A 12,735-nucleotide genomic window follows, 5' to 3' on the forward strand; every position below is an offset into this window, starting at 1 on the left:
GATTAAGTTGATCAATCGACGAATGGGGGCCACCCCCACGTCCTGTCTCCCAAAGGTGGGAAACCCCCTGTACAAGCCACACCCAGTGTGACGTGGTCGGTGACGATGATGTCACCAAGCCCCGCCCATCACCCTCCCGCAGGAACCGAAGCGACACTTCTTTTGTTCTCCCGCTGTCTTCCTCGCAACCCGATTGGTCAAGCGATCGAGGTCGTGAATCGGTCGAGTATCCGACGGCTTCAACAATCGATAGAGCCCAGTTCTGCGCTCCCTCCCCCTCCTTCCCCTCCACCCGGCCCGTTCCCTCCGCCGAAGCTGCACGACGCCATGGCAGAGGCGCTATCGTGCGGCCGAGGAGACGGTGACGACGGTTTTCCCACGCGCGTGGCCCCTCTCCATCGCGTGCAAACCCTTCAGCACGTCCTGGAAGGGCAAAACCTTCTCTACGACGGGTCGGATCTGCGGGAGTGCAAGAGTGGGGAGGGGGGAAAACATCAATCAAAACATTTTTTTTAGTTTTTTAGTTTTTCACACCTGATGATGATTGCTTGTGTTGCAGTCGAAACGTCGTGAGAATTTTATTGTTTTATATTTTTATTATTTTATTGTTTCCCTTCTACGTGACTTTACCGAAAGAACCAAGAATATCAATAAAAACATGTTATCTTGTATAGATTTACATATTGCACGATTGTTACAGCTTGTCACGATGTGAAACATGGCCCAGCCAGCGCAGTGAGTACGAGTTAAAAAGGCTTTTGCACACTTCAATGGTTACGGTAATGCCCCTGAAGATAATAATGATCATAGTTACAAAACAAGGTGAGCCCTGATTAGCTGCTTGAATCTTGACACATCTGGTCAAGTATTCAAGCGGCCAATCCGCACCACCGATTAGCAAGGCAGGCTATGTATGGTGCAAAAGAAGTTCACTATACATACATTAGGTATGAAGAAACATGGGCACTCGCATAAACGGAATGGGACCAAAGCTGAATAGTTCGCAAAGAAGTGTGGTGAAGCACAAACCTCGGAATTACGATGAGAGAGGGGATTTATGGACGTCATATTCCCCGATTATCTAAATTATTTAGCTGCTATAAATTTCCAAGTGATAAGCCACTTCGTTGAGCTATCGCTTGTGGCCAGGTCGCTTCTGAAAAAAATAATCTAAAAGCTCAGTGGGCCTTACATGGCAAGATAAAAATAGTTTAGTTTTATTTGTATATTTTTTTTCAGTGATTTGTTCACTTTTCCTATATTTTCCACTCCTATCATGTTTTCGTATTGTTTGTTGTAACTTTATGACCCGCCTCAACTGGACATCTGTGAAAAAGAGCTTTGTACGTCATCCGATTCCTCCAGTACAAATACATATTCTGATTATAAAATGTGACTGGGACCTTGCGCAGAGTAGCCGGTGGGTCGAAGCTACAATGACGGCATCGGCGGCCAATATATCAGCTCGTGAGCAGACGCTAGACGGAACCATCGCACCACGAGCCCATTTCACCGCTCCATCTCAGCGATAGACGCGCTCTCTCCGGTGTGTTCCCTCCTTTAGATGACACTCCATCGTTAGTCTCGACCACCACCCACCAAGCCCACATCGTCCCTTCCAGCGACGCATCCTGCCCAAAGCCCGCTCAGTTTTATGACTTTAATCGGTCAATATGACGTCTGTAACTTGCGTGTGTTCTCTAAGCCACGTGTTCTTCTTCTTGTCTCTCGGTGTAATTCCAAGCGTACACTTTTCCACGCTTCTTTGCAAACTTTTCAGCCGCTTTTCCTTCCATTTGTGCCCATGTTTCATTTCATTCAGCAGTGGAACGACCATGGCCGACGACGATTTACCCTTTCCCGTTGCGATGACGTACATGTACATCATCGCAACGGAACCGGAAGAAAAAATTCAATAACTTATAGGTACCGAGGTGCCCACAAGGCCATGCGGGAGGGCGTGTGGCACAATTTGGCACCAGCTATCGTAGAGTGCGGTTGTGTCGCTACGTTGTTTGCGGTGAGTACAATGTCTTTAAAAACACATTGTCCTGCGGAGGGAGCTGGTAGGAACGTTGGGTTGCTCGGTCAATGGCCAGGGTCAACGGCGGCGTGGTGTATTCCGCAAATATGCCCGACTGTGAGGGCGGGCACAAGCCGGCGTGAGGAGGTGAAACGTTGAGTTTTATAAGGGCACCACGGGGTGACCAGCCCCTCCCCACCCAGCCCCACCCTCCTCACCCAGCCCCTCCTCACCCTCCCCACCCAGCCCCTCCCCACCCAGCCCCTCCCCACCCTCTCCACCCAGCCCCACCCCTCACATTTTTGGATGCACGACGGACGGACACAATACTCCCCTGTGGGCTGGTGGAACCTGGTGGTTCCTACCAGTACCAGTGGCGCTATGCCTCTCTAAATAAACTCAACGCTGAACCCCTTGTGCCTTTCCGAAAATCAGCGGTGAACGGGACACCCACCCTGCAACTTCCAGACGTGAATTTTTCATTTCGTCCAGCAGTGGATCGAGCGTGGCTGACGACGATTGAACGACGATGCCCTCACCTTCTTGCTGTTGACGAGCTCTGTGATGTCGTCGAGGGCGGGGCCGTTGGGCGTGAAGAACCCCCAGCGGTAGTGAACTCCGCTGTAGAAGCTCTGAGCGCACGAGGACAACGACGGGGAGGGGGGGTTACCGTCACCGCCGCCGCCATCACCACGGCAGCGGCGCTGTGATGCGATAAAAACAGAGACTACGAGCGAATCACCGATCATGCAAATAAACTAAAAAAAAATATTTTTTATTTTATATATGTAATCGCTTTTTTTTGCATGTATGATATTGAATGCTTTTTACTGTTGAGTACTATGAGTGTTGGAAAAAAGCGCGATATAAATAAAATGCATTATTATTATTTTCGCAGGTAAGGCCCACTCGAAAACGTACAGTTCTAAATGCGGAGGGAAAAACCAGAGGACCCGGAAACAAAATCCACAAGACCCCGGGGGAGAGAGAACATGCAAACTTCAAATATACAACAGGCTTCAGGGTTGGGATCGAACCCACGACCTCCTGCACACCAGGCGAGGTAGTTTACATCTCGTCACACACACACACACGCAGCAGCAATCATCGCAGACAAATGCGGGCTTGCTGGCCACGTGCTCCGTCACGTCGTGCTGCACAGCGAGAGCTGCCACTGGGGGAGGGGTGGCCCCTTCCAATGTTTTAAGAATGAGCGAATGAACGAATCGTCGAGGTGAACGATCGTGCCCTTGGGGCTCGTGCGCAGGGGACGCCGCGGTGAAGGGGGGGGTGGACACGCCGCGCCACTCACGGAGAGCACCCTGCGTCCCAGGGTGAGGCCCGACTTGACCATGCCGTCGCCGAGGCCGAAGCGGTCGGCGTTGAGCAGCAGCGGCGTCACCAGCGTCACGTACTTGGCGCTTGTCCACGGCCGCAGGCAGCGCAGGGCCCACTGCTCCAGCGAGCCCCCTACCCCGTCCAGCACTAGGTCGAAGCTGGTGGGGGGGGGGGCGATGGAGAGAGGAATGGTGGGGGGGAGTGGGGGTTGGAGGGGGGGCCAAATTGAATGTTTAACACTTTCGCGACCAAAATTATCCATAATAGAGGTTTTTTTGGGTTAGATCCCATAAATGTGTCGTTAACCCACCACTACCCGACACGGCCAATGAGTAAGATTTGTCACGTAAACAAAACATACCAATTAGTAACTACTTCGGCACACTGGCATGTTAGAGAGTAAACCCACAGGCGGTTTGCCAGACCTGTGAAGGGTGGTCGTGGTGGTGGTGGGGTAGCAACACATTTATATTTACACGATCTAACCCAAAGGGGGCGCGGGGGAGGGCAGAGGTCAGCAGCTCATGGCGAGAGTGCCCGTGGGTGCACCGGGAGGGGAGGTCAAGGGGCAGGGGTCAGCAGCTCACGGCGAGAGGGCCCGTGCGCGCTCCGGCAGGTCGCGGTGGCGGTAGTCGAGGGTGTGGTCGGCGCCGAGGCCGGCGAGGAGCGGGCGGGCGTCCTCGCTGCACGTCACCGTCACGTGGGCCGCCCACGCCTTCAGCAGCTGCGCGGGGGGCAGGGCGGGGAAAGCCGGAGCGGCGTCAGGGGTCGCCGCGAGGGGTCGCCGCGAGGTCGCCGCGGGGTCGCCGCGGGGTCGCCGAGAGTTCGCCGCGGGGTCGCCGCGAGGTCACCGCAAGGCCACCTCTCGCTGCAGCGCGGTCCCGTTTCGACACTCGAGACCAGAGGTCGCAAACGGGTTTTGATTCCTTACCCGTACCCGGCCGCACCAGGGTCGCAAATGGGTACCCCCGTTCCCTACCCGTACCCTACCCGAAATGAGTGACAAACGGTTACTCACCAGTGACTCACGGCCTACCCGTACCCGTACCCGGCCGCACCAGGGTCGCAAACGGCTACCCGTACCTGGCCGGGTAGCCGGGTATCGGGTAGGGTACGGGTATCGGGTACCCGGTTGCGACCTCTGCTCGAGACGCGATACAACGCCCTTTGTGTCAGGGTTACGATTCGACGCAATAAGATGTTCCGTTGGTTTTGTTTTCTTCTTCACGAGAAATCTTCTGCGGCGATGCGATATCGTTCGTCACACGCTATGTTGCACGATACCGATACGATGTTTTACGTCGGGATTTCATTTATTGTGACGTGATGTCGTGCTTCATAATGCGATGTACGGTCTGTCCTTCTGTAACACGGTAGTAGTTGCGTTCCTCAAGAACACCGCGTTATGGAAACATCGCGTTATAATAAATAATATATCATGTAGGGGTAACGCACAGTCCGCGATAACACCGTGAGATGCGTAGGCAGGCCGGATAAAGACCGAGGTGCTTGGGTAGCATCTAGAAGCATCCAGCAGCATCCCACTGTCTTGTGTGTTGCTGCTACGCTGAGGCCAGCTGTTAGACCACTAGTTCCTACTCGCGCTGCGACGTAGTTCCAGTCACTCGATCGCGTTTTATCCAATTCGCATCCGCGTTGTGAAAAAATGCGTTCCATAATACATTCATCATCGGTTATATCCAACTCGCGTTATGAAAACAACGCGCGGCGTTATAGAACAGATTTCAGACCGGCGACGATGCGGCATAATGTTCCGTATAAATTTTTCAACAGCGCGACACCTTGCACGACATCTTGCACGACACGATTGTCAAACTATTCGCGATACGATACAGACCGTCATCGCTAGACGATGCCGTGCAACTGCGCCTTACAAACGGACCGCAGCCCCGATCAAACTATCTTTGTGTCAACCCATGTGTGTGTCAACCCATTTGTGTGTCAACCCATCTGTGTGTCAACCCATCTGCCGCACCGGGACAGCTGCCTCCCCACGCGTGCCCAGACGCTTTGCCGTTGGCAGTCGACGTGCAACCCGCACGGAGTCGGCATTGCCCCGTGAACTGCACCAATCTCACCTGGACAGCGAACGTCCCCACTCCTCCCGATCCACCCAAAATGAGAACCCTGTCAATTCAACAACAATAACAACAGACTCTCAAGTGAACACGTCACCCAACGTTAGTTTTAGTTGTTATTATTATTATTCATATTATTTTACACAGGGATCAGTCTAATCGTTGAATTGTGAGTGAGCGTAGGTGTTCCAGCAATCCTCATCAGCTGTGCTCACTCACAACAGCTGTGCCAGTCGCCCTTACCAGCTGTGCTCACTAACAACAGCTGTGCAGGTCGCCGTACCTCTTGCCGCGAGCCGTCTTGTTGTTGAGTCCCCCCGTGGTGACCAGGGCGGACCAGGCGGTGAGCGCCACGTACGGCATGGAGGCCGCCTCCTCGTGGCTCAATCGCAGCGGCCGGTGGGCCACCTGATGTGGGCGGTCGGCACAGGGCACAGAGACCCATAGACTCAGATAGAGACCCACACAGTCAGAGACCCACATACTTACATAGAGACCCATAGACTCAGATAGAGACCCACACACTCAGAGACCCACATGCTTACATAGAGACCCATAGACTCAGTCAGAGACCCACACAGTCAGAGACCCACATACTTACACAGAGACCCATAGACTCAGATAGATACCCACTCACTCAGAAACCCAAATACTTACATAGATACCCATAGACTCAGATAGAGACCCACACAGTCAGAGACCCACATACTTACATAGAGACCCATAGACTCAGTCAGAGACCCACACAGTCAGAGACCCACATACTTACACAGAGACCCATAGACTCAGATAGATACCCACTCACTCAGAAACCCAAATACTTACATAGATACCCATAGACTCAGATAGAGACCCACACAGTCAGAGACCCACATACTTACATAGAGACCCATAGACTCAGATAGATACCCACTCACTCAGAAACCCAAATAATGACATAGAGACCCATAGACTCAGATAGAGACCCACTCACTCAGAGATACAAATACTTACATAGATACCCATAGACTCAGATAGAGAGCCACACACTCAGAAACCCAAATAATAACATAGAGACCCATAGACTCAGATAGAGACCCACACAATCAGAGACCCACATACTTACATAGAGACCCATAGACTCAGATAGAGACCCACACAATCAGAAATGCTTATGTAGAGACACATGGACTCATACAGAGCTTCAAAGCCTTACGAAGGGGGAGGCATAAATCACAGCCACGACGCACCACTCCCGCTACTCCTGCCGCAATCATCTGGGCTCATCGAACCACCTCAATGCAGAATCACAGTTGTTGCTCTCCGTCAAAATCAGTAACCACGCGGAGAAAGAGATGGGGAAGCACGCACACGAGGGCCACTGGGGAAACAACGGCTTTGTGCGAGAGCTACCTCGTTGGCGCTGGCCACGACGAACTCGGCGAACGTGCCCTGCTTCCACGGAGGCAAGGCCAGCCACACCTGCTCCCAAAGGGTCATCAAGCAACAACACGGTCACTCATCCAAGTGGACAACATCCCAATGTACGCGAGTGTACGTGCGCGCGTGTACACATACTGTGTGTGTGTGTGTGTGCGTCTGTGTATGCGTGGATGCACGTGTGATTGTGAGTAGTCTTGTACGTGTGTGTGTGTGTGTGCGACTGTAAGTGCCAACGTGTGTGGGGAGTGGCCTCTGTGGAAGAGGCTCGTGAAGGACGCTACTGGGCAGTTGGAGGCAGTCGCCCTCCAACAACAACACACACACACACAGTATACATACTGTGTGTGTGTGCGCACGTCTGTGTATGCGTGGATGCACGTGTGATTGTGAGTACTCTTGTACGTGTGTGTGTGTGTGTGCGACTGTAAGTGCCAACGTGTGTGGGGAGTGGCCTCTGTGGAAGAGGCTCGTGAAGGACGCTACTGGGCAGTTGGAGGCAGTCGCCCTCCAACAACAACACACACACACACACAGTATACATACTGTGTGTGTGTGTGTGTGCGCGCGTCTGTGTATGCGTGGATGCACGTGTTATTATGAGCACTCTTGTACGTGTGTGTGTGTGCGACTGTAAGTGCCAACGTGTGTGGGGAGTGGCCTCTGTGGAAGAGGCTCGTGAAGGACGCTACTGGGCAGTTGGAGGCAGTCGCCCTCCAACAACAACGGAGGGCGGAGGAGCGACGCTCACAACAACGAGCGGAGCGCCGGGTGGCTAAAGCACAGCAAGTTGGTACAGTAGGGGGCACAGGTGGTGCATCAGCCAGTCATCTCGGTCATCTCGGTCAGTCGACCCGTGGCACCTGCTGGGTCTGCCCCGTGACCTCCTGCCAGCGGGCGTTCGACACTTCACGCGGCCTCAAGGTGCACTTGGCCTGGCACAAGCGTCGTGGTGACGTCACCGCCACTTAGTGGCGAATGGCGGTTGTTGTTGTTGGTAGTGGACTGGTTAACGTGCTGCGCTAACAGGACCCTGCGGGGTGGGCTGGTAGGAACGAATAACCAAATAATATAAACACAATGTATTATGACACTTGTTAAGCCAGGAAAGCCCCACTGAGTCAAAAGGTTTTTGTAGGGTCCTGCCAAGTGTTTGCAGTAGGGGTCGATGTTGATACACGGACGGACGGACGGACGATATAATCTATTGGTGGTCTGGTCCACTTCGTTCCTACCAGTATAAACCCGCTCCTCTATAATTAGCACGGTTGGCTAAGTACGGTGATAAAGAAGTTCAACATATATCCAACCCGGCGACCCAGGATCGATTCCCACTCATGAGCAACACCACTGGCGATTATCTGAACTGGTCCTGGACATGCCCCAAGGGCGACTCAGCCTCAAATGAGTACATCGTGTGGTGTATAAACATTGCCTCGAGGAAGACAAAGGTGGTCAGGCGTAGTACTGGCCACCCTCGTGTGCCGTGCCGACCTTCATATTGCTTCTCGCTAACAGCACTTGCCCCAACAATCTACTCAGGCAATACGGGGGACCTTTGTCTTTTATCGGTCTATCTCCCGATACAGCAATGGCAGCCGTTCCTCCGCAGCGAGAGTTCGAACATTCCACGTGGCCAATCGCAGTGGTCTCCTGTCCGAGGGGAGGGTTCAGTCTGGCTCTGCCACATGGGATTTGTCGAGAAGGCATCATAAAAGCCTGTCCCCCTGGGGCCTCCAGCACAAGCTTAGTTGGGTGTTTCCACCGTGGTATTTTGTAGAAAATAGTGGCAGATGGAGCGGTTACCAGCCCCGTGCACACATATCACGTGGCCTCGGAGTGCACCTAGCCTAACACAAGTGCTGTGGTGACATCACCACCACTTAGTGGCGAATGGCGGCTGTTGTTTAGTGGATGAGTGGGTGCGTGTGTGAGTCGGTGGATGAGTGAGTGGGTCGATGGCAGAGTAGGGGACACAGCTGGTGCATCTGCCAGGCATCTCAGTCAGTAAACCCATGGCACCTGGGTCTGTCCCGTGACCTCCTGTCAACGAGCCTTCGACACTTGACGTGGCCTCAATGTGCACCTGGCCTGACACAGGTGCCGGGGTGATGTCACCATCACTTAGTGGCAATATAGTGGATATTGGTATTGGGTGAGTATGTGAATGGGCGAGTAGGTGGGTGGGTGAGTTTGCGTGTGTCTGTTTGTGTGCGTGCGCGACCTCGTCGCCCGGGCGGAAGTGCTGGACAGAAACTCCACACTCCATGATGACCCCGGAGCAGTCCCTGCCCAGCACGAGGGGCAGCTCGCTGTCACGCGGATTCATGCGCAGGGGGTCGCGCATCGTGTTCAGCACGCGCGCGCCGTACCCGCCTGCAAGGGGCAATGGGGTCAAGAGGTCACCACGCAGCCTTGTCCACGCGGCGACTCGCACAACAACGACAACAGCGACAACAAAGGCCGCTGTTCGCTGCTAAGTGGCAGTGACATTATCACAGCGCTTGTACCAGGCCAGGTACATGTGGCCTCACGCACCCCCCGTGTAGCCTTAACAGACTAATGGGGCAAGTGGTGTTCGCGAGTAGCACCTATGTAGGTCGGCGTGGCACACGAGGGGTGGGTGGCCAGCACCGCGCCCGGCCGCCTTTGTCTCCCTAGTGAAGATGTTTACACATGTCACCAGGTAGTCATTTGAGGCCGAGTCGACCTAGCGGAGGAGGCCCAGGACCGGTTAAGATAATCGTCGCCGGTGTTTGGCAGTGAGCGGGAATTCTCCTCGGGTTGCCGGGTTCGTACGCCCAACTCACGCACTCACAGCCTCTCGCACCCAAGCGAGCGCTCCGACACACACGCGCGCGCACAAACGTACGTACGCGACATGGCGGCGTCGATGGGGTTGAGGCTCGACGCGTGCACCCTCACCACCACCTCGTTGGGGTAGACGATGATGGGGAAGGGAGTGTTGGCGTTGTAGCGGAGCGCGTCGAGCCCGCCGTACGACTGCAGCTGCCACGCCGGCATGACGGACGCGCGCGCCGCCGAGCATCGCAGGCCCCGAGCGAGGGCCGTGGCCAGGGAACTTCCCCCGGCAGCGGGAGACGCGAGAAGGAGGCCCCTGTTGTCGTGGGCAGCTTGAAGGGGCCGCTGTGCGGCAGCCCGCGTGGCCAGCGCCCGCCAACGGCACAGGGCGTACGACATGGCCCCCCGGTCTCAGTGCTGCGAGCGGCGAAGGCAGAAGTCGGAACAAAAAGTTAAAAGCCGAATACGTTTGACTGGTGAGGTTGCGGTGAACGGAATAGCGAGCACTGGATCTCCCGTGTGAAATAGCCGGGCATCTAACCGGGGCCATGCGTTGTAAAAAATCTAATAAAGTTTAAGACGTAGGCGACTTTCGCCTACGTCTTAAAATACAGGTTTTTTTGGGGTTAGATCACATAAATATAAATGTGTCGTTAAACCCGCCACCACCCGACAGCCAATTAGTAAGGTTTGTCACATGAACAGAACATGCCAATTAGTTACTAGTACAGCACACCGGTTGTGTGTTGTAAACGTTGTGGATTTGTTCTCCGACACACCGGTGTGCTGTACTAATTACGAATTGGCATGTTCTGTTTACGTGACAAACCTTACTAATTTGCTGTGGTGGCGGGTTTAACGACACATTTATACTTACTCGATCTAACCCAAAAGAAAACCTGTATTATGAAATCAAATAAACTTACATGTGAAATATATATAAGCGACGTTTTGGGAAATTGCCCTTCATCAGCACAAAAATCGTGACCTCATTGGTGTGCTATGAAGGTCCATGTCCCGAAACGTCGCCTTTTACATATTTTTTTTTCTCTTTTAAGGCAGTTCTATAGACAAATGTGTTGAAATTTTCAGTTACACCACGCGTACGATGACGTAACTCCATGTCAACAATCCTTTATAGAGTAAAGGATGGTTCAGTTCAGTTATTAGGTGCAGCCCTGTGAGCTCTTGAATCGGCTGCAACCGCAACAAACAAAAACGTGAACAAGAAACATCTTAAAGTGACTACGCGCAACAGAAAAATCCAGGAAAAAACAGCAAAGTCTTCCAGAAAAAGCACCGTCTATGAACGTTGTGTGCAAAAATCCCAGTGGGATGCAAGTCAAACAACAACAAGAACCACGGTCCGGATGTCTTGTGACCCGCCATTGAATTCTGTCAAACGTAATTTTTTATGTATTAAAAGTTTTACTTAAAACATTAATTAATATGCAACGGAAACAAAAAATACATATTTGGGGGTCAGTTAATTTGGGGGGGGGGGGGGTCACGAGACATCTGGACCACCACCCTCTAGACGCGCCCTCCGCGAGGCGCGTTTCTCAAACGTCGCCGCAGCGGTGAGCGCAATGGGCCCCCCCCCCGTGAGGCTGACAAACGGGAGTTCAGTTCCCCGTCCACAGGTAACGTCATTGGCAAGTTACAAGAACTCAACCGGTCCCGCAGCTAAAGCCTTTCCATGAACTGGCACTGACCAGCGTGATGGTGACGACGATGTATGGTCATCATTAGACCTCCTTTGCCAGTACCAACATATAATAATAGGGGTTTTCCCCCTTTTTTTCGAGCAACAAAACTGAAACCTTGGGACGTCTTTTGGGCGTCCGCTGGTCGAGCACCAATTGGGTCGAGGCTCAAAAGAAAGCCGTCCCTTGGTGTGGACCAATCAGTTTCAAGGACAATGCCAATCTATTATCATAGTGTGTTTTTGTTTGCATTTGACTGCAAGTATTGTGGTTAATGCAGTTACATGAATCCTTGTAAAAAGGTTTCAGTTTTGTTGCCAGAAAAAAGGAGAAAACCCCCTATTGTTATGATGTATGGTCAAACAACTATCGACACGGGTGTGGAGGCGGGGCGGGGGGTGCTCATCCAGCAGTGGAATGACACGAGAGCACTGCAAGTGATCATGACTTCTTCTTGGTTCTTTCGGTAAAGTCACGTAGAAGGGAAATAATAAAATAATAATAAAATAATTATCACGTTTCGGCCACAAAGCAAGCAGCCGTCACCAAGTGAAGAACAGGTCTGTCGGAAAGACAGCGTCTGTCAAGGCGCCCTTCCCCCTCCAACCCAGCTTAAATATATGCTACCAAGCCTGGTGGTGCTCATTCAGACGCTGTCTTTCCGACAGACCTGTTCTTCACCTGAGGACGGCTGCTTGCTTTGTGGCCGAAACGTCGTGAGAATAATTTTATTATGTTTTATTATTATTTTATTATTTCCCTTCTACGTGATTTTACCGAAAGAACCAAGAAGATGAATCCCTGCAGTCACGAAAGCTTTAAATCGAAATTTGATCATGACTTGATGTGTACCAGTTACCTTTATTATGAGTAGCGATCAGCGGTCAGACTCACCTCAATTCAACGCGGAGGCGAGCGATATAATCGGCAACAACATCGGAAGTATTATCAATTACAACTATGAACATTCGTGTAAATACAACACAGGCTATCAATAATAACACATCAGTTATTGTAACTGTGATGATGATAATGATCGCACGAGTACAATATCCATGTCCCGCTTGAATCCGATCAGCTGAGAGCCCCCGCCCCCCTCGAGCCGCCTCCTCCAATCAGCGCGCGCGTTACTCGCGCCTTGGCCAATGAGCGCGCGCGGTGCTGCGGGGTCAGAGGTCGAGCGTCATGGCGGCGCCCAGGGAAGGATTTGTCACGTGGGCCTCGCGATCCTGTCATTGACTCCGCCGCAGAGCGCTCGCGACTCGGCAACTCTCCCACGGAGTCCTTGACTCACTCATCGACTCTCTCATAGAGTCCTTGACTCACTCATTGACTCTCCTATAGAGTC

General features: G+C 52.6%; 1 protein-coding gene across 2 annotated transcripts; it reads right to left on the bottom strand.

Annotated features, from left to right (window-relative positions):
- On the bottom strand, positions 1–12,471 carry RTN4IP1 (reticulon 4 interacting protein 1). Of its 2 annotated transcripts, none has more exons than XM_078880515.1 (10): positions 12,282–12,471; positions 9,756–10,098; positions 9,104–9,255; positions 6,853–6,921; positions 5,744–5,868; positions 5,461–5,509; positions 3,949–4,085; positions 3,336–3,519; positions 2,563–2,655; positions 1–459 (listed from the first exon to the last, which is right to left on the bottom strand). In XM_078880515.1, the coding sequence occupies exons 2-10, from the start codon at positions 10,078–10,080 to the stop codon at positions 340–342; spliced, it is 1,254 nt and encodes a 417-aa protein (XP_078736641.1). In that variant the 5' UTR covers positions 10,081–10,098; positions 12,282–12,471; the 3' UTR covers positions 1–339. The 2 variants fall into 2 exon arrangements, with proteins under 2 accessions (XP_078736641.1, XP_078736640.1); XM_078880514.1 differs by having other exon boundaries at positions 12,247–12,471.
- Positions 12,472–12,735: the final 264 nt, after the last annotated feature.

This window comes from Lampetra fluviatilis, chromosome 57 (assembly GCF_964198595.1).
Source record: "Lampetra fluviatilis chromosome 57, kcLamFluv1.1, whole genome shotgun sequence".
NCBI lineage: Eukaryota > Metazoa > Chordata > Hyperoartia > Petromyzontiformes > Petromyzontidae > Lampetra > Lampetra fluviatilis.

Bases quoted from the DNA above. Each gene is read 5' to 3' on its own strand.
- RTN4IP1 (XM_078880515.1), bottom strand. From the start codon at position 10,080: ATGTCGTACGCCCTGTGCCGTTGGCGGGCGCTGGCCACGCGGGCTGCC. The intron at 2,656-3,335 runs GTGAGTGGCGCG...TCGTGCGCTCAG, and splicing joins TGGGACGCAGGGTGCTCTCC to AGCTTCTACAGCGGAGTTCA. The intron at 460-2,562 runs GTGAGGGCATCG...GCACTCCCGCAG, and splicing joins AGCTCGTCAACAGCAAGAAG to ATCCGACCCGTCGTAGAGAA.